General features: G+C 42.5%; 1 protein-coding gene across 4 annotated transcripts in view; it reads left to right on the plus strand.

Annotated features, from left to right (window-relative positions):
* The window catches only part of acot9.1 (acyl-CoA thioesterase 9, tandem duplicate 1), a 78124-nt gene that overhangs the window by 42605 nt on the left and 14534 nt on the right, over positions 1 to 20985 (plus strand). For 3 of the 4 annotated variants that reach the window (XM_043700254.2, XM_043700255.2, XM_043700257.2), the window contains 3 exons: positions 2541 to 2631; positions 15295 to 15378; positions 18526 to 18611. In XM_043700254.2, coding sequence (XP_043556189.1) covers positions 2541 to 2631; positions 15295 to 15378; positions 18526 to 18611 — 261 coding nt within the window. The remainder of the gene's footprint in view (positions 1 to 2540; positions 2632 to 15294; positions 15379 to 18525; positions 18612 to 20985) is intronic. The other variant, XM_043700256.2, reaches the window with a different exon arrangement.

Raw genomic sequence — 20985 nt, forward strand, 5'->3', positions numbered from 1 at the left:
TTCTATTAATATAATTTCTTTGGCTGAAGCCTGATCTTGCTACACAACACAAAGTGTTCAATGTCACAGCTGGTATTCTGATAACTACAAGTTTTTTAAAATTTGCTCATGGGATGATGGTATTGCTGGCTAGGCCAGCATTTATTGCCCATCTCTAACTAGGAGAGGGTAGATAAGAGTCAACTGCATTGGCGTGGTTCTGGAGTCACATGTAGACCAGACCAGGTGAGGAAGGCAGATTTCCTTCCCTAAAGGACATTAATAAACCCAAATGGATTTCTAACCGACAATTTGCAATGGTTTCATGGTCATCATTAGACTCTTAATTCCAGGTTTTTAAAATTGAATTCAAATTCCAACATCTGCCATGGTGTGATTCAAACCCAGGTCCCCAGAACATTCCCTGGGTCACTGGATTAACAGTCCTGTGATAATACCACTAGGCCATCACCTCCCCTGATGAAGACCCTATTGAGGTTGGTACCTCTGCTGATGATGAGATCTAGGTGTAGCGACAGTGTGATCTTGGATCTCTCAGGACATCCTTGTGACATAGCTTGATTTGGAACTAGCTGATCATCACCCAGAATCCATCGTAGCTTGAGTAAACTTTGTTCGTTTCCATTCACCTTGCCATTACCTGTTGCCCTCTGCATGTTGGTGATATGTTTGATTGGGATACCCCATGTTGAGCTCCCTGTGAAGGTACAATCTCTTGGTGCTGGCAGTTCCACTGATTCATGTGTGTCTCAGAATCAACCTTTAACATCCAGTGCAAAGCTGAATGGGGGAACTGTGGCTCAGGAGGTTAATTTGCCCATGCTTGCGGAACCTTCTGTGGGGGGTTCAGTGATCATGAGAATGTTTCTAACTGCAACACTCACTTCATGTTCCTGTATCACCTCTTGAGGTTTTCTCTGCCAGAGGAATGTGCACTATTTGTCTTTGAAGAATCCAGTGTGAGCAAGCCAGGTTTTTTTGCATTGAAGCAACGTGCACACTGAGCCTTGTAAGTTCTGTGTCAGTCACAGACGACATTGCACCACCTGCAGCAAGTTGGTGGTAAGACCAATGCTCTTGGCTCCTACTTTGCAGCCTGCAGTGTGAAGGACTAATGTCATCCATGTTGAGTTTGTGCTTGGTGCAAAGCTGAGCAACCTGCCTGTCTAGAGATGGTGTTGTAAGCCCGGAGCAGCCATTGAGGCAGAACAGCACCTTACTGGGGATGAGGCGGAGGTGGCAGCTATCTGATCAGACACAATGATCTCTCTTGAGATTGAACAGAATGCCAGCGCTCATGCTGTGTGTCAGTGTTGCTTGTTTGATACCAACTGTGCTGTACAATTTGCCAGATGCAGCTGTCAGATGTGGACTCTGTTCCAGGGTTTTCTGTCAGGGTTTACTCCCTATGTTGCCTTCTCTTCTGAAACATCCGTGAGGCAGTGGGACCATTCTCCCAGAACTGGGGTTTCTGCTTCACTAGAGTGCAATCTCTTTTGGGCCCACATTTGGGAACCTGCCCTATTTGAGGCCCCTTTAGCCTGGCACTGCAAGGTATGCAATGTACATATGTCACCAGGAGGAGGTATTCCACACATTGAAGATGGAGAGACTGTGTACTGCCAAGAGAGGCTTAGTACTCAGCTCTCTTTTCACAATAGTTATTCTGTTAACCAGCAGTGATACCTGAAAACAAAGAGGTGACGAGCAGACTAGCCTCTACACAACACCCACTGCACTAACACTCAGTGCATCAACTGGAGACACACACATTCTCCATTATACTTCATGCATGGTAACCTCACATAACTAAATTATATTTACACTTCTAAAGTATGACAAGGTTATTTATTATCCAAGGTTCTACTGATTTGAGGAAAAACAGAAGTGTTTTGAACAGCATTACTATACTCTGTATAGTAGCTAATCCTGGATGCTCTCAGTTCATGTCAAGTTATGCAGCATCCGAGAAGCAGGAGAATCGACGTTTTGGGCTGGAGCCCTTCATCAGGAGGGTAATGAAGGGCTCCGGCCCGAAACATTGATTCTTCTGCTCCTCGGATGCTGCCTGACCTGCTGTGCTTTTCCAGCAATACACTCTCAACTGTGATCTCCAGCATCTGTAGACCTCACTTTCTTCTCATGTCAAGTTATCCCAAGTCATTTTTCTAACACTATGCTAAAACTGACAGGGAGTCTTAATTATGTACCTCACATGGATTCGAGCCCAGGTCTGTCCAACTCTCAAAACTTCAATCATAGTGTCAAAGCTAATGCTAGTTCAAGGCTAAATGTGCAGTGATTTTGTTTAATGTAGTCTTTGACTTTGATTCAGATGTCCTAAGATAAGCCTCCACTAAAGCCTTATCCACCATGAGTATACTGAATTTAAAGTGTCATTAACTTTAAAAACATCACAAACTGTTATAGAGATTGGTCATTGAAAGAAGATAGAAACAGAAAGTAGTTTGCTCAAGTCGAAATAAGTGAAATTCTTGGTTGCTGCTCATTGCCAACTAACCAGTGACTGATCTTTTTAGGACTGTAAGCTTCCGCAGTCGGATATTACCAGCGAATTCAGTGTGGATGGACCAAACAAAGCTTAAAAGTCTAGAGATATGTCATCCACAGGTATGACATCTTATGCATTTTTAACTTCATTCCTGTTTTGATATGTTAAAACCATTTAAAAAGCTACAGCTATCAAGAGTTACAAGGATACTATCAGGACTGAAGGGTTTTAGCTATCGGAAGAGGCTGAATGGGCTGTGGCTTTTTACCCTGGAGCATCGGAGGCTGCAGGGTGACCTTATAAAATCAGGAGGGATATGTATAGGGTGGGTAGCCAAAGTATTTTTTTCTGGGGTAGGAGAATTCAAAACTAGAGGGCATAAGTTTAAGGTGAGAGGGGAAAGATTTAAAAAGGACCTGAGGGTAGCTTTTTCATACAACGTGTGGTGCATGTATGGGACAATCTGTCAGAGGAAGTGGTGGAAGGGGTATACAATCACAACACAAAAACATCTGGATGAGTATATGAGCAATGTCGCTGCAGAAGCTCTCAGTACCATTCAAACTTTTCCTATTGTGGAGAAGCTGGGCAGTGAGATCATCACGTTCAAGCTCAGCAAGGCCAAAGTTTCTGGGAACTGATGGCATTCGAGCTGAAATCATCCAAGTGACAAACCAGCACTGCAGCCATATCTCCATGGACTACTGTCTCTCTGGCGGAAGAAATTATTTGTGCCTTGGGATATGCATGACGCAAAAATACAAGGAATAGTCGCGACTTCAACATTTATGGAAGCATCTCCTTGTTATAGTCCAATGGGTTTATTTGAAATCACAAGTTCATCAGGTTGAGTGAAAAGAAGCACACAGGCACATTACCTTTAGGCAGACATATTAAAAGATCATACAAATGGTATGTCGACAGGCTGAATAATAAGGCTCTGCTAGTGATCAAAAGTGTCAGATGGTGGGAGTAAATTGTTAACAGCTGAATAGCAAGTGTGGGGATGACCTATAATCCAATTAATTGAGGCAGAGAGATAATTACAAAAAATTAAAAGTAAGGTCATGCTGGAAACAAACCAAGTGGCTGGAATAAGATGGTAAGACCATAAGACATAGGAGTTGAAATAAGGCCATTTGGCCCATCAAGCCCACTCCGCCATTCAATCATGGCTGATGGGCATTTCATCGCCACTTACCCGAATGTCCCCATAGCCCTTAATTCCTTGTGAGATTAAGAATTTATCAGTCTCTGCCTTGAAGACATTTAACGTCCCGGCCTCCACTGTGCTCCGTGGCAATGAATTCCACAGGCCCACCACACTCTGGCTGAAGAAATTGACCCCCTCTAATTCTAAGGCTGGGCCAACAGCCTTAACATCCCCAACTGACAGAATCAAATTCCCAGCATCCACCCTTTCTAAGCCATGCATTACCTTGCAAGTTTTTATTAGATCTCCCCTTTTAAACTCCAATAAATATAATCCCAGGTTCCTCAGCCATTCATCGTATGTTAGGCCTACAATTGCAGGGATCATTCGTGTGAATATCCGCTGGACATGCTCCAGTGCCAGTATGTCCTTCCTGAGGTGTGGGGCCCAAAAGTGGACACAGTATTCTAAATGGGGCCTAACCAGAGCTTTATAAAGTCTCAGAAGCACATCGCTGCTTTTACGTTTCAACCCTCTTGAGATAAATGTTTGGCAAATAGAATTAAGGAGAATCCAAAGGGGTTTTATAAATATATTAAGGATCAAAAGGGTAACTAGGGAGCGAATAGGGCCCCTCAAAGATTAGCAAGACGGTCTTTGCGTGGAGCCACAGAAAATGGGGGAGATACTAAATGAATATTTTGCATCAGTATTTAATGTGGAAAAGGATATAGAAGATATAGACTATAGGGAAATAGATGGTGATATCTTGCAAAATGTCCAGATTACAGAGGAGGAAGTACTGGATGTTTTGAAACGGTTAAAGGTGGATAAATCCCCAGTTCCCCGAGAACTCTGTGGGAAGCTAGAGGAGTGATAGCTGGGCCTCTTGCTGAGATATTTGTATCATCGATAGTCACAGGTGAGGTGTCGGAAGACTGGAGGTTGGCAAACTTGGTGCCACTGTTTAAGAAGGGTGGTAAGGACAAGCCAGGGAACTATAGACCAGTGAGCCTGACCTCGGTGGTGGGCAAGTTGTTGGAGGGAATCCTGAGGAACAGGATGTACATGTATTTGGAAAGGCAAGGACTGATTAAGGATAGTCAACATGGCTTTGTGTGTGGGAAATCATGTCTCACAAACTTGATTGAGTTTTTTGATGAAGTAACAAAGAAGATTGATGAGGGTAGAGCAGTAGATGTGATTTATATGGACTTCAGTAAGGCGTTCAACAAGGTTCCCCATGGGAGACTGATTAGCAAGGTTAGATCTCATGGAATACAGGGAGAACTAGCCATTTGGATACAGAACTGGCTCAAAGGTAGAAGACAGAGGGTGGTGGTGGAGGGTTGTTTTTCAGACTGGAGGTCTGTGACCAGTGGAGTGCCACAAGGATCGGTGCTGGGCCCTCTACATTTTGTCTTTTACATAAATGATTTGGATGCGAGCATAAGAGGTACAGTTAGTAAGTTTGCAGATGACACCAAAATTGGAGGTGTAGTGGACAGCGAAGAGGGTTGCCTCAGATTACAACAGGATCTGGACCAGATGGGCCAATGGGCTGAGAAGTGGCAGATGGAGTTTAATTCAGGTAAATGCGAGGTGCTGCATTTTGGGAAAGCAAATCTTAGCAGGACTTCTACACTTAATGGTAAGGTCCTAGGGAGTGTTACTGAACAAAGAGACCTTGGAGTGCAGGTTCATAGCTCCTTGAAAGTGGAGTCGCAGGTAGATAGGATAGTGAAGAAGGCGTTTGGTATGCTTTCCTTTATTGGTCAGAGTATTGAGTAGAGGAGTTGGGAGGTCATGTTGCAGCTGTACAGGACATTGGTTAGGCCACTGTTGGAATATTGCGTGCAATTCTGGTCTCCTTCCTATCGGAAAGATGTTGTGAAACTTGAAAGGGTTCAGAAAAGATTTACAAGGATGTTGCCAGGGTTGGAGGATCTGAGCTTCAGGGAGAGGCTGAACAGGCTGGGGCTATTTTCCCTGGAGCGTCGGAGGCTGAGGGGTGACCTTATAGAGGTTTACAAAATTATGAGGGGCATGGATAGGATAAATAGGCAAAATCTTTTCCCTGGGGCGGGGGAGTCCAGAATTAGAGGGCATAGATTTAGGGTGAGAGGGGAAGAATATAAAAGAGACCTTAGGGGCAACTTTTTCACGCAGAGGGTGGTATGTGTATGGAATGAGCTGCCAGAGGATGTGGTGGAGGCTGGTACAATTGCAACATTTAAGAGGCATTTGGATGGGTATATGCATAGGAAGGGTTTGGAGGGATATGGGCCGGGTGGGACTAGATTGGGTTGGGATATCTGGTCGACATAGATGGGTTGGACTGAAGGGTCTGTTTCCATGCTGTACATCTCTATGACTCTATGAACATTACATTTGCTTTCTTAACCATGGACTCAACCTACCAGTCAAACGTCTGGTCAGGGCTGACCAAAGTAATATGTAATCCAAAACTGTACAAACTAATTAAGGTAGAGAGATCATGACAAGTTATCAAGGTGATGGTGTAAAAACAGGACAGTAAAGAAGATTTTACAAATACAGAACAATGTAGTGGGACTATGTGTAGCACAACATGAACCCAAGATCATGGTTGAGGTCACCTTCATGGGTATGGAACTTGGCTATCAGAGTAGTCCCCAATAAGTCTGATGGTGGGATGAAACTTGTTGATATCGTTGTGACTCTCACTGAGTTTAAGGAAGAAAATGTTATCAATGTATCTAGTGTACAATGTTTTTTGGGGGTCCAGTGCAGTAAATAAGCCTTAGTCAAGCGTTTGCATGAAAGTGTTGATACATTGGAGTGCACATTTGGTCCCCATGGCGTGTGTCTGGTTGAAGAGCTGGTTGTCAAAGGTGAAAACATTTTGTTCTAGGATGAAGTGGATGAGTTGTAGAATGGCGTCTGGAAATGGGCAATTATTGGTGTTCAATACTGAGGCTGTTGTAGTGATGCCGTCATTGTGGGGGATGCTGGTGTAGAGTGCCGAAACATCCACTGTGATGAGCAATGGTCTTAGTTCCACTGCTCCGTGGTGATGAGTTTCTGTAAGAAGTCTGTAGTGTTGCGACAGAAGCTGGGCATTTCTTGTGCAATGGGTTTCAAGATGCCCTTGATATAGCCAGAGAGATTCTCATACAGAGTCTCAAAGCCAGATGCGACAGATACCATTGTTGTGATGCTACAGACTATCAGCAAGTTTCATCCCACAATCAGACTTACCATGGACTATTCTTCATAATCAGTCTCATTCTTGGACACATGCATCTCCATCTAGGACTTACTCTACCACAAGCTCATGGATAACCTCACGATGCTGCACTTCTCTAGCTTCCATCCTAAACATGTTAAGCCATTCCCTATGGACAAACCCAGCATGCACACAGGATCTGCTGAGATAAGGAGGAATGTGACAGACACCTAAAGATGTTGAAAGATGCCCTCATAAGAACAGGATATGATGCAAAACTCATTGCTCACCAGTTCCGATGTGGCACAGCAAAAAACCTCAACAATCTCCTCAGAAGACAGAAATGGCACAAGACTGATAGAGTACCCTTCTTCATCAAGTACTTCCCCAGACTGAAGACACTATGCCATGTTCTTCGCAGCCTTCAACATGTAATCGATGACAAACATCTCACCAAGATCATCTCAACACCTCCACTTCTAGCCTTCCAACAACTGCCAAACCTTAAACTGATCGTCATTTGCAGCAAACTCTCCAACCTTCAGGAGAATAGCGATCACAACACCACATAACCCTGCCATGGTAACCTCTGCAAGACATGCTAGATCATCGACATGAATACTACGATCACACATGGGAACACCACCCACCACATACATGGCAGGTACCCATGTGACTCGGCCAATGCTGTCTCCCTCATACGCTGCATACAAGGATGCCCCCAAGCCATGGTATATTGATGAGACCACACAGTCACTACAGCAATGAATGATTAGACATCACACAAAAATTGCCAGACAGGAATGTTCCCTCCCAGTCAGGGAACACTTCAGCGATCAGGAACATTCAGCCTCTGATCTTTAGTTAAGCGTCCTTCAAGGCAGATTTTGAGATACACAACATAGAATCGCTGAGCAGAGACTGAAAGCCAAGTTCCGTACCCATGAAGGTGGCCTCAACCATGATCTTGGGTGGTACATGTAACCCCAGCATACTGTTCTGTATCTGTAAAATCTTCCTACTGTCCTGTTTTGACATGATCACCTCAATAACTTGTTATGATCTCTCTATCTTAATTAATTTATACAGTTTGGGATTACTTATTACTTTGGTTAGATCCTCAGCATATGACTCTTATACCTACCATGTTATTCCAGCCAATTGGTTTGTTTCCAGTGTCACCTTATTTTCAATTTTTTGTAATTATCTGTCTGCCTCAATTAATTGGATTATAGGTCATCCTTTCACTCGCTATTCAGCTGTTGACCCTTTATTCACACCGTCTGATATTTTTGATCACTAGCGGAGCCTTATTATGCAGCCTGTCGACACACCACTCGCACCATTTGTACGGTCTTTTGATCTCGCTGCCAATAGATTCTGTGCTGGTGTGCTTCTCTTCACTCCACCTGACAAAGGAGCAGCATTCCAGAAGCTTGTGATTTCAAATAAACCTGGTGTCGTGTGACTCCTGACCTTGTCTACAAAAGCTAAATATTGCTAAAAGGGCATACAAAGTCAGAGGGTTTTGTTGCGCACTTGTCAGGACTGACACACGAGAGGTTCTTGGGAAAAGGAACACCAATTTATATAACATGAGAAGAGAATGCTGAATGGTTGGGCCATTGTTGATGAGGTTGCAGTAGGAATAATTAATTTTCATTCTCAGTTCACAGACTAGTCAGGTGTGGACAATGTCAGCGTGCAACAGAGATTAGCAGTTTCCATTACCCCCTTTTCTTACCCGCGCCCCCCCCCCACCCACCCACCAACTCTGCAATTTATGTACAAATTCATGGACATGACTTTGGTGGGACCACCTTTAGAACACTGCATACAATTCTGCTTGGTCTTTTGTCGGGAGGATTTTGTTAAACTTGAGAGGGTGCATAAAAGATTTACAAGGATGTTGCCAGGGTTTGAGTTGTAGAGAGAGGCCGAATAAGCTCCAATAAGGAGCATTGGAGGCTGAGCGATTTATAAAATCATGAAGGGCATGGATAGAGTGAATAGACAAGGTCTTTTCCCTGGGGTGGGGGAGTCCCGAACTAGAGGTTTAAGGTGAGAAGGGAAAGATTTAAAAAGGAGCCATGGTGTAACTTCCACATACAGGGGTGGTGTGTGTATGGAACAAGCTGCCAGCGGAGGTGGTAGAAGCTAGGATAGTTACAACATTTAGAAGGCATCGGGATGGGTGCATGACTTTTTCTATTGTGGGCGGCACGGTGGCACTGCTGCCTTACAGCGCCAGAGACCCGGGTTCAATTCCCGTCTCAGGCGACTGTGTGGAGTTTGCACGTTCTCCCCGTGTCTGCGTGGGTTTCCTCCGGATATTCCAGTTTCCTCCCACAGTCCAAAAATGTGCAGGTGAGGTGAATTGGCCATGCTAAATTGCCCATAGTGTTAGGTGAAGGGGTAAATGTAGGGGAATGGGTCTGGGTGGGTTGCCCTTCGTCAGGTCGGTGTGGACTTGTTGGGTCGAAGGGCCTGTTCCCACACTGTAAGTAATCTAATCTATATCATGAATAGGATGGGTTTAGAGGGATATGGGCCAAATGTTGGCAAACGGGACTAGATCAAAGTTAAAAGTCACACAACACCAGGTTATAGTCTAACAGGTTTATTTGGAAGCACTAGCTTTTGGAGCGACGCTCCTTCACCTGTTGGACCATAACCTGGTGTTGTGTGATTTTTAACTTTGTCCACCGCAGTCCAACACCGGCTCCTCCAAATCGGAACTAGGTCAGATTAGAATGTCTGATTGGCACAGACAATTTGGACTGACTACCTTACTCTGAGATAGTATAATGTTAGTGAAACTCCTACTTTTATACTCCATTCACTTTGAAAGGGCCAGCATTCCATTTGGCTTCCCTATTACCTGCTGAACTTGGATGCTAGTTTATTTGATTCATGGATGAGGCTCCCAAATCTCTGTTCTGTAATTTGCTGCAGTCTTGTTCCATTTAAATTATAATGAACTTCTAATGTTTTGAGGCATGGATTTCACTGCCACATTGGGAGATGGTTAAATTTGAATTCAATAAGAAATTTCTGCATTAAAGCTATCTTAATAGAGACTGTGTAAGCCCTGTTGGTCCTTATATAAACCCACTTGGTTCATTAATACCCTTTATAGAAGGAAATCTGCTATCCTTATCTGGTCTGGCTACATGTGATCCACATCCACAGTTATGTGATTGATTCTTAATTGCCCTCCAGAATGCTGAAATGGCTTCATAACACCACTCAATTGCAGGGCAGTTAGGCTAATAGGTACCAGTGATGTTCACATCTCCTGAATGAATAACTAAAAAAATGAAAATGCCATTAAGGGCAATGCGGAAACAAAGTGTTTTTGAACTAGTTTTGGCAGATCAGTGAGTGATTTTCATAATATAAACTGCAAAGTAAAGGATCTTTGGTTGGGCGGCACAGTGGTTAGCACTGCTGCCTCACAGCGCCAGAGACCCGGGTTCAATTCCCGACTCAGGCGACTGACTGTGTGGAGTTTGCACATTCTCCCCGTGTCTGCGTGGGTTTCCTCCGCGTGCTCCGGTTTCCTCCCACAGTCCAAAGATGTGCAGGTCAGGTGAATTGGCTATGCTAAATTGCCCGTGGTATTAGGTGAAGGAGTAGGTGTGGGGGAATGGGTCTGGGTGGGTTGCTCTTCGGAGGGTCGGTGTGGACTTGTTGGGCCGAAGGGCCTGTTTCCACACTGTAATGTAATCTAAAATCTAAAATCTTTACTTTGGGCCTGATGCATCCAGTGAGTCTCTGATTGTGATTAGCATGGATCAGATGCAACCAGAGGGGTTCCAGTAGTGATTACCTGTGGTCTGGTGCAGATGCTGAACATTAACTTAGTAGTACAGGTCCTGAATATTATTGAAAAGTTGGAAACGTTGCTGAAGAGTTTCATCTTGCATACGTTGAGATAAATGCAAAAATGCCAAATTTCTGAGATAGTAATGATTTATACTGTTGGAAAAATAAGGTTGATGAATGGTTGATGTTGGAGAAATTTTCCCAATAGGTTAGAGATCACAAAACACAGCTCAAAGTGAAATTGACAGTTTATTGCAAGCCATATCGCTGGAAGAGAAATTGACCCAGACTGACATTTTTTAATTTCAAAAATATACTTTATTCATAAAATAATTTGATGATCTGTACAGTTGGTCATGCCATACATACGTAAACATTTACATACAGAGATCAGAATTTATCATTTTTATATACAGGTCTGGTACGTTTATCAATCATATGTCCATATAATTAGCTGAGGCGTCAGCAGAGCCCAAATGACTGTGTGGGCCCCCTGTTCTTCTTAGGCAGGCAGATGTTACATGGTGGTCTTTCCCCACCGCGCCTTGGCGGCAGCTGCCCCAAGCTTCAGTGCATCCCTCATCCCTCAACACGTAGTCCTGGACCTTGGAATTTGCCAGTCTGCAACACTCAGTCAGGGTCAACTCCTTCAGCTGGAAGATCAACAGGTTTCGGACCTGACACAGAACAGACAGTCTGCACAGACAGATCAGATTTCTCCTCCCAGAGCTGAGGATGAGACCAATTTTGTAGTAATGCTGCACAATGACACTGATTAAGAAATGGGAAACTACAATGTTTCTATACATTGAGTAATTTAGTTGTCAGGATGCTAATTGGTAAAACAGTTTATTGGATGAATGTCCTGTTCCTTCACACAATGCAACATCCTGACAGTATCATGGTTTCATTCATCTTCACAGGTAGGTGTTAAAGTCTTTTCTGGAGTGGTGAGGTGCTTCCATTGTCCTGTGGTGCCTCTCTGTCTGTCCTGCTCTTTGTGTGGCTTTGATATTGCTGGGTTGTGAAACTGTCCTTAGGGCTTTGAGATCACTGTCATGTCCATGGGAGCTTTAAGCATATTTCATTGTCTGCGTGCTGTCTGACCCAGTTTGTGAGCTGCTCAGGAATTCTGGGTGTCCTGGTACAATTTGGCCAATTTGCTTTTGTGGGCCTATCATGGATTAGCAAATCTTTTCCCACAGTTGACAAGTTAACTCTGAATTTTTTAAAGTTTGGCTTAAAATAGAGAATGTATTAGAGAACTAATGCTCCTAATGTTTGTCTAACAAGAAGAGCATTCTGTCTTAAACTAGATGTAATTTATTGTATATTTTCAACAAAACACAAATTATGTTAATATGATAGACATTATTGCAGAGACTGATGAGGATCTGGATGTGGGTCTTACTCCTTCAAGAACCTAAGCTGTTCTCCTCAAGTCCATATGCCTTAATAATAGATAATGCTTAAGGCAGTCTTAAGTATTCACTTTTTCAGATCTTTACATCCTTGTACCTTTTAAATGAAATTCCTCATCCCTGCAACCTTCTCAGGAATCTTTACTGTATTCTCCAATGTCTTCACATCCTTCAATAAAGTGTGGGGCCCAGAACTGGATGTGACATTATAGGTGAGGCCAAACTAGTGTCTTGCCCAGGTTCAAGATACCCTCCTTACTCTTGCACTCCAGGCCCTGATAATGAAACCTAGAATATTGATTAACTGCTCTATCCTGCTGCCTTATACCCCAACTCCCTCTGATCCTGCACCTTCTTTAGAATTGTCCCCTTTGTTTTATATTGTCTCTCCATGTCCTTCATACCAAAATGGTTCACTTCACATTTCTCTGCATTGAACCTCCTCTGTCACCTGTCCCATCCATTCAGACAACTTGTCAATTTTCTTTTCACATTTGATACTATAGTCTTCACAATTCACAATGCCACCAAGTTTCAGATCATCTGCAGACTTTGAAATTGCACCAAAGTCTTGGACAGGCCTGTCCACAGGCGTATCATGCTGCCGAGTGGGTCCTATCCAGCTCTCTACACATGTTCCAAATACAGAGGATACAGGATTGTGCAAGGAGCTGCTCTAGTGAGAGGCTCAAGGCAGCTTTCTTCCTGCGCAGGTGCTGGTCCTCTGAAGAACTGCATTCAAATAGCAGAGCGGGATACCAAGGCTGCAGAACTGTGATTGAGGGTGGGAGAGGGAGGAAGATAGGAAACAGGGTTTATGTGTGTACTTCAGTCTCAGAGTTCTCTCCACAATGAACACCACCATCACCTCCCTCTTCTAAAACCTATCTATAAAGCAGACCGAAGAGGAGAAAAACTCAGGCTGAATAACAACCCGTTCCTGATCCCCATTTTTGTGTGAATTCCATAGAGGTCAGCTTGGAAATTCCTCACTGGGGTGAATACATGGTTATTGTTAGTTAAATCCAACACCTTAACTTGGTTGTAATCTCCAATCCCCTTCCCTGGTGATTAGGATTTGGTCTTTTGCTTGGCCTCACTGTTGGCTTTGCTTAGCTTAGTACTGTTAGCTTAGTACGTTTTAATGGTAATTTTTATTTATTTCTCATTCTGAAATTTGCACACTGACCCCCTAACTGAGAAAAAAAATTGACATTTTGACCTCGTGAAGAGATTGGACAATTCTTATAGCGGCCATTAGTATAATCAAAAAAAGCACTGAGCCATAGGGAACTACCCAACTCCAGCCTGAAAAATTACTCCAGCCATTACTATTAATCTCCATTTCCTTAGTTAAAAATCACACAACAGTAGGTTATAGGCCAACAGGTTTGTTTGGAAGCACTAGCAATACCATTGTCTCCATTTCCTGTCACTCAGCCAATTTCTTGTCCCCTTTACTGCATTAGCTCCAACTTTGCTCACAAATCTGTTATGCAGCACAGTATCAGACACTGTTTCAAAATCCATGCACACCATATTAACATTCTGTTACCACTTCAGTAAATCTCAAGATATTTAAACACAATTTTTCCTCAACTAATCTTTCTGGGTTTTCTGGAATTCACCTGCATTTGACCCTGCAGCTATTAGGTTTTGAGGCTCGAAATTCTGTGGTAACTCACTCCCTGTTGATGATCTACAGGTTACAAGTCAAGACATTGATGGAATACTGACTTGTCTGGATGAATGCAGCTTCAACAACACTCAAGAAACTGAACACGGGTTCTGTTAGAATTCTACTTTTAAACCAGGTTTTATCAGTGAGTCACTCCAGAAAGTGAGACATTCAGATGTATACGGAATCGTAGATGAAGCCCAATCAGATGGGATAGTGCAAAATCCAAAAATATAGCGCCTCATTCCTTATTAATGTTCTCAGAGGTAATGGAGTAACAGCAACGGGCACCATTAACTTGTTGCTACTTATCTCAGTTGCTACATCAGAGATCATTGATGGCACTGAACAAGAAAGTCTGTTTCTGCCTCTGTTGAACTTTCTTTCTTGTAAAAATTGATTTAAAGAAAACAAAGTAAATTAGACTTTGTGGGATATGGTTGTCACTGGTAAAGCTGAGGTTTATTCCCCATTCACTATTGCCCTTGAGAGGCTGATGGTGAGCTGCTTTGATCCAGTACATTCTTTGTGTTGGTGCACTCACAATGCTGTTAGATGGGAGTGCCAGGATTTTGACCTGGTGACATTGAAGGAACAGCAATGTATTTCCAAGTCAGGATGGTATGTGGCTTGATGGGAAGCTTGCAGGTGGTGGTGTTTCTGTCGATCTGCTGCCTTTGTCCTTCTAGGTGTGGGAGAATGGTGGTTTGGAAGCTATTGTCTAAGGAGCCTTAGTGAATTTCTGCAGTGAACCTTACAGCTGGTACACACTAGTGCTACTGAGTGTCAGTGATGGAAGGAGTGATGGATGTGGTGACAGTCAGCTGGACTGCTTTATCCTAGATGGTGTCAAGCTTCTTGAATGCTGTTTGGGCTGCACTCTTCCAGGCATCTGGGGATAATTCCATCTTGGCCTTAAGCCTGTGAACTGGTTTTGAGGAGTCAGGCGGTGAGTTACTCACTGCAGGATACGCAGCTTCTGATCTGCTTTGTAGTCCCAGTATTTACCTGGTATTTATCTCTTCAGATACAGGTTCCTGTCTTTACTTTTCATTTAATTGGGAATGAAAATGGAAACTGACACTTTAGCCTTCTTACATAAAATTACTTGACAGATAAAATCTAAAATTTAGAATGAACCTGTTGCTGAAGAAAGCAGTCTTCTGTCGAAATCTTTCACTTTGCACTCTTCAGGACAAATGCACTAATGCCAAGTTTCAAAGTGAGCACAATTTATACTACGTGAGAAGAATGTTTGGTTGGTTGATAAATCATCTGTAATTGTATGAAGCATTAATATGGAGAGAGCAGCAAGAAGCTAATGTTCTCTGTGCTTTCGCTCAGTTTAAAAACAAAATGCAATGCCTGGACACATACCTTATGTTGCAGGTGACATGTCCCTGTATTTGAACATGTATTGTGACAAGGCAACATAAGCAAGTTGCATTGCAAGTGCAGTCAATAATCTTATATTGGTTGTTAATGTAATTTTAGCACACTTGGGATTATTCAGCAAATGACATAGAGACCTACAATACAGAAAAAAGCACATCAGCTCATCACATCCCTACGAGTCAGGTATAACCACTTAACTATTTTAATCCCATTTTCCAGCACTTGGCTCCATAGCTTTGTATGCCTCTTAAATGTTATGGGTTTCTGCGTCCACCATCCTTTATAGGGACTGAGTTCCAGATACCCATCATGCTCTGGGTGGAAAGGTTTTTCCTCTCATCTCATCTGACCCCTTACCTCAAATCTATTTCCCTAGTCAATGATCCCTCCACCAAGGGGAAACATTTCTTCCTGTCTACCCTATACCTCATAATTTTATACATCTCAATCAATCTCCTCTGCTGTAAGGAAAACAAACTACAGTCTGAGCAGTCTCTCTTTCATCACTGAAACTCTTCAGCTCAGGTAACTTCCTTGTAAAATGCTATGCTAATCCGAAGGCATTGCTCAGAGATCAAAGACTCCAGGAGGAATCTCCAAGGGTTGGGAAATACTGGGAATTTAGTTGAGGGATTATGGAACCCTGTGGATCTCCGTGTGGGATTAGGAGACTTTAGGGATGCCAGTCAGCAACGAAGATGCTTTGCAAGATAAAGTAAACATGCTTTAAAAGGTGCGCCTCTCAAGTTGATCTTGACACCATTCTTTAAGGTCAAGCTTTCTTCTAAGCAGCAAGTCTAGGGTTTTTAAAGCTATGTCTGAAGTGAACAGGCCTGGGGTCATGGTGGTGTTTAATTTGCATATTCTGGCAAGAATAAAGACATTAAAACTTTTAACAGATTCCAGAACAAGTTCCCATGGAGTAGAAAATTGTAGGACTATAAAGGTCTCTGTTGCGAGTCAGTACATGTGGCACTCTGCACTTTCAGAACTAGTTTTTGAATCAACCAGTGGGTGTGTTAACAGGTACTGATTGATTGATTGACTATCAAAGCCTAGTAAACTTAGATCCAGTGTGATACAAGTCAATTCTTCACATGCTCTTTGTATCTCTTTCCCACAAAAACTCAAGTGATAGCATACACAGATGTAAAAATTAAGTGTTCCAGTAGCTGACAATTATCTTATTTAGTAATGGCAATGGTCTTCAGCTGAAGGTATTTGAGGACTTATTATCACATGTCCAAATTTGCGTGTAAGGAAGTTTAATGTTGTAAAGAAATATTGAATGGCTTAAGGAATAGGCAGAATTGTGGGAAAAGGGTTTCAAAAAAGTGTGAAAATAAAAGTAAATTTGAGGTTATCCATTTCAGACCTTAAAGGAAAGAACAAGTTACTTTCCAAATGGCAAAAAGCTAGGAAGAGATTTTAGGAGTCCCGATCATTGCCTCAACAAAGCTTTCTATCCTGTGTCAGTTCTGTTATAGCTCCTGGTCTGGTATTGAATTCCCTTCTGTCATTGCCTGTATCACTTGGAGAAGTTGTTCAGAATTTTATTGCACATTTGGTTTAGAAATTGTTTGAAATATTTTCTTCAAATTTAACTCCTATTCTCTTGTCCTAAAATTTGGCTTTATTTAAAATAAAATTCACACATAATCTAAGACATTTCTTGCAGGTCTAAATAAGAATTCTCTTTAACTTGCCGCTTGCTGGATTATCATGCTTTTTTTCTGAGATCATCTTTTATGTTTGGCACCTACCTTGTTGCTTCTCTATAGGGCAGTCAGTGTTAGTATAACATCTGTAAAAAAAAATGTAAGTATTAGGAAAGAAGGATGTATTTATATTACTTTTTATAATCCTTGGGATATTTCAAAACATTTCACAGCCCAAAAAAGAAAAAGCACAAAATAAAAACCGAAAGAACTGCAGATGCTGTAAATCAGAAACTAAAACAGAAATTGCTGGAAAAGTTCATTGGGTTTGGCAGCATCTGAGAAATCAAGAGTTAATGTTTCAGTTGCATGGTAGCTCATGGTGGAGCAGTGCTGCCTCACAGCACCAGGTTCCTGGGTTCGATTCCAGCCTTGGGTGTCTGTCTGTGTGGAGTTTGCGCGTTCTCCCCATGTCTGCGTGGGTTTCCTCCGGGTGCTCCGGTTTCCTCCCACAGTCCAAAGATGTGCAGGTCAGGTAATTGGCCATGCTAAGTTGCCCATAGTGCTAGGTGCATCATTCAAGGGACTGTGGACTGGTTGGGCCGAAGGGCCTGTTTCCACACTGTAGGGAATCTAATTTAATCTAATGTTCTGAGGAATGGTCACTCAACCCAAAACGTTAACTCTGCTGAGCGTTTTTGCTAAAGAAAGAACAGAATTGCACGAGAAACAAATCAGAGAAATTTTATGCAGTTGATTCTGGAATGTGGGGCTATATTATGAGGACAAACTGGTCCTGTATCTATTGGAGTTTGATCCCAATGGGTCTTGACATGGTGAATATTGAAAGCATGTTTCTCCTTGAGAGAGAGAGAGAGAGAGAGAGAGAGACAAGAACAAAAGACACCATTTATAAATTGGAGATGAACAATGGAGATAAGAAGAAATACTGATGAGGATTGTGAGTCTGTGGCATTTTGTTTTGTGGAGAGCACTGAAGTTAGGGTCATTGAATGTTTTTAAGGTGTAGATGGATAAATTTTTAACTAACAAGGGAGTCAAAGGATACGAGGATGGTTGGGGGTTAGAAGGCAAATGGGGATGAGCCCATAAACAGATCAGCCATGATTTGACCAAATGGTGGAGTGGGCTGAAAGAGCTGAACAGCATCTAAAATTAATATGTTTGGCTTTTGGCTTGTTGAGCTCATGCAGGCTTTCCCTGACAGCCAGTCCTCCTCCCTGCCCTTTCACCATAATCATGCAAATTGTTTTACCTACTCCAAGAACAAATTAAAGAACCTTTTCATTGTTTGTGGAAGACCACCTGCAGATTTTTCTGAATTTTTTTGCCTGGAGATGCAATCCCGCAGTACCCATCGATAACAAAATAACTTCTTGTACCATGTCATGGCAGTATTCTGGAAGGACTAGATCTTCAGTGTGTTTGCCTCAAGGTCTTGTGCAGAAGTCTATTATCTTATCCACTTTTAAAACACCATTTAAGTCATCAAAATTGGTTTTGATTAAATTTCCTTTCTGCTCAATGAAAAATGGAAGTGTGTCCTTTACATTGAATTGCTTGGTTATTAAAGTTATAAGATCGAAGAGAAATATTCATGTACCATCTCGGTGAACTGTATTCTAATTTATCTTTCTTCTTAAAAAATTAGGAACGTAATATTTTCAACAAAATCTTTGGTGGGTTTCTGATGAGGAAAGCTTTTGAGTTGGCCTGGGCAAATGCTTGTGTCTATGGGTAAGAGCCTTGTATTTTGTGCATACTTGAATTGAAAGTGTTGGGGGTTCATCGCACTTTTTCTTTTACTCTGATGTACTATAGACTTTAGCAGTTTCTCCCTTCTATTATTGATACTATATATGTTCCTTTTTTCCGATTTTATTTGCTGTTTTTCCAAAACCCTGCTTTTTAGCATTCATGAAATAATCAAATAGTCAATGATATAGATTTTTCAGGATTGTCTCATTTGTTTCCATCCATGCATTTAATTATGGTCCTGTACTGTCAGTAGTCTTTCATAGAACCTCTAGTGTGGAAGGAGGTTGAGTCAGCGGTGATCCTCCAAAGGTAGGTGGCACCCAGACCCAGTCACCTACACTATCTCCGTAATCCTGCGTGGACCATGGCTAATCCACCTAGTCTGCACATTCATGAACAAAGAACAATACAGCACAGGAACAGGTCATTTGGCCCTCCAAGCCTGCGCCGACACATTTTGCCCTTCCATACCAAAACTGTCTTCACTTACGGGATCCATATTTCTCTATTCTCATCCTATTCTGTATTTGTCCAGATGCTTCTTGAATGCTGCTATTGTGTCTGCTTCCACCATCTCCTCTGGCAGCGCGTTCCAGGCTCTCACCACCCTTTGAGTGAAAAGCTTGCCTCGCACATCTCTTTCAAACTCCACCTGCACCTTGAACCTGTGTCCTCTAGTAATTGACCCCTCCACTCTGAGGAAAAAGCCTCATATTTTCCACTCTATCCATGCCATCCACGATCTTATAAACTTCTATTAGGTTGCCCCTCAACCTCCTGCTTTCCAGTGAAAACAAACCAGTCTATCCAATGTTTCTTCATAGCTAAAATCCCCTAAAATCATAGCAACATCCTGGTAAACCTTTTCTGTAGCCTCTCTAAAGCATTCATAACCTTCTGGTAGTGTGGTGACCAGAACTGTACGCAATATTCCAAGTGTGGCCTAACTAAAGTTCTATAAAAATGCAGCATAACTTGCCTATCCTTATACTCCGTGCCCCTTCCAATGAAAACAAGCATGCCATAGGCTTTTTTTAACGACCTTATCTACCTGCGCTGCCACCTTCAGTGATCTGTGGACCTGTACACCCAGATACCTCTGCGTATCAATACACCTATTGGTTTTGCCATTCACTGTGTAATTTCCACCTGTATTTGACCTTCCAAAATGCATCACCACACATTTGTTCGGATTAAACTCCATCTGCCATTTTTCTGCCCATGCCTCTAACGGTTCTACATCCTGCTGTATCTTCTGATAATCCTCGTCAGTATCCGCAACTCCATCAATCTTTGTATCATCCACAAACTTACTAATTAGACTAGTCACACTTTTCTCCAAATCATTTATGTAGATCACAAACAGCAGAGGTCTCAGCACTGATCCCTGTGGATCGCCACTAGTCACAACCCTCCATTCCAAAAAACATCTTTCCATCACTACCCTCTGTCTCCTATGACTAAGCCAGTTTTGTAACCATCTTGCCAGTGAACCCCAATGCCATGTGACTTTACCTTTCGTACCAGTCTACAATGAGACACCTTGCCAAAGGCTTTACTGAAGTCCATGTAGACAACATCAACTGCTTTTTCCTCATCAGTCATCTTTGTCACCTCCTCAAAAGTCTCAATCAAGTTAGTGAGACACTACCTGCCCCTGCACAAAACCTGCTGCCTATCACTAATCAGTCCGTTTGCTTCTAAACGCGTATAGATCTTGTCCCTGAGAATTGTTTCCAATCATTTCCCTACCACTGACATAAGGCTCACAGGCCTGTAATTTCCCGGACAATCCCTGCCACCCTGCTTAAACAGTGAGATAACATTGACCATTTTCAAGTCCTCTGGGACCTCTGGCTAAAGAGGATACAAAGATGTCTGTCAATGCTCCAGCAATGTTTCTCTTGCCTCCCTCAATATTCTGGGATAGATCCCATCAGGACCCGGGGACTTATCTGCCTTAATACTTTTTAAGATGCACAATATCTCTTTCTTATTATTCGCAACTTGGCTTAGAAATTCGCCGTTCCCTTTCCTGATCCTTCACTGATTCCTTCTCTTTGGTGAGTACCAACACAAAGTGTTTGTTTCGGATCTCACTCACTGCTGGCTCCACACATAGATTCCCTTCTTTGTCCTTGAGTGGGCCAACCCTTTCCCTGGCTACCCTCTTGCTTTTTATACATATATAAAAAGCCTTGGGATTCTCCTTCATCTTGTTTGCTAACAACTTTTCATTACCCCTTTTAGCCCTTCTAATTCCTTGTTTAAGTTCCTTCCTACTTTCCTTGTAAACTTCAAAGGCTTTGTAAGTTCCCTTTGCCCGACACCTTACGTATGCTTCCTTTTTCTT

This window comes from Chiloscyllium plagiosum, unplaced genomic scaffold, assembly GCF_037043375.1.
Source record: "Chiloscyllium plagiosum isolate Xiang-an unplaced genomic scaffold, Cpla_swu_hap1 HiC_scaffold_12, whole genome shotgun sequence".
In the NCBI taxonomy this organism is placed as follows: Eukaryota; Metazoa; Chordata; class Chondrichthyes; order Orectolobiformes; family Hemiscylliidae; genus Chiloscyllium; species Chiloscyllium plagiosum.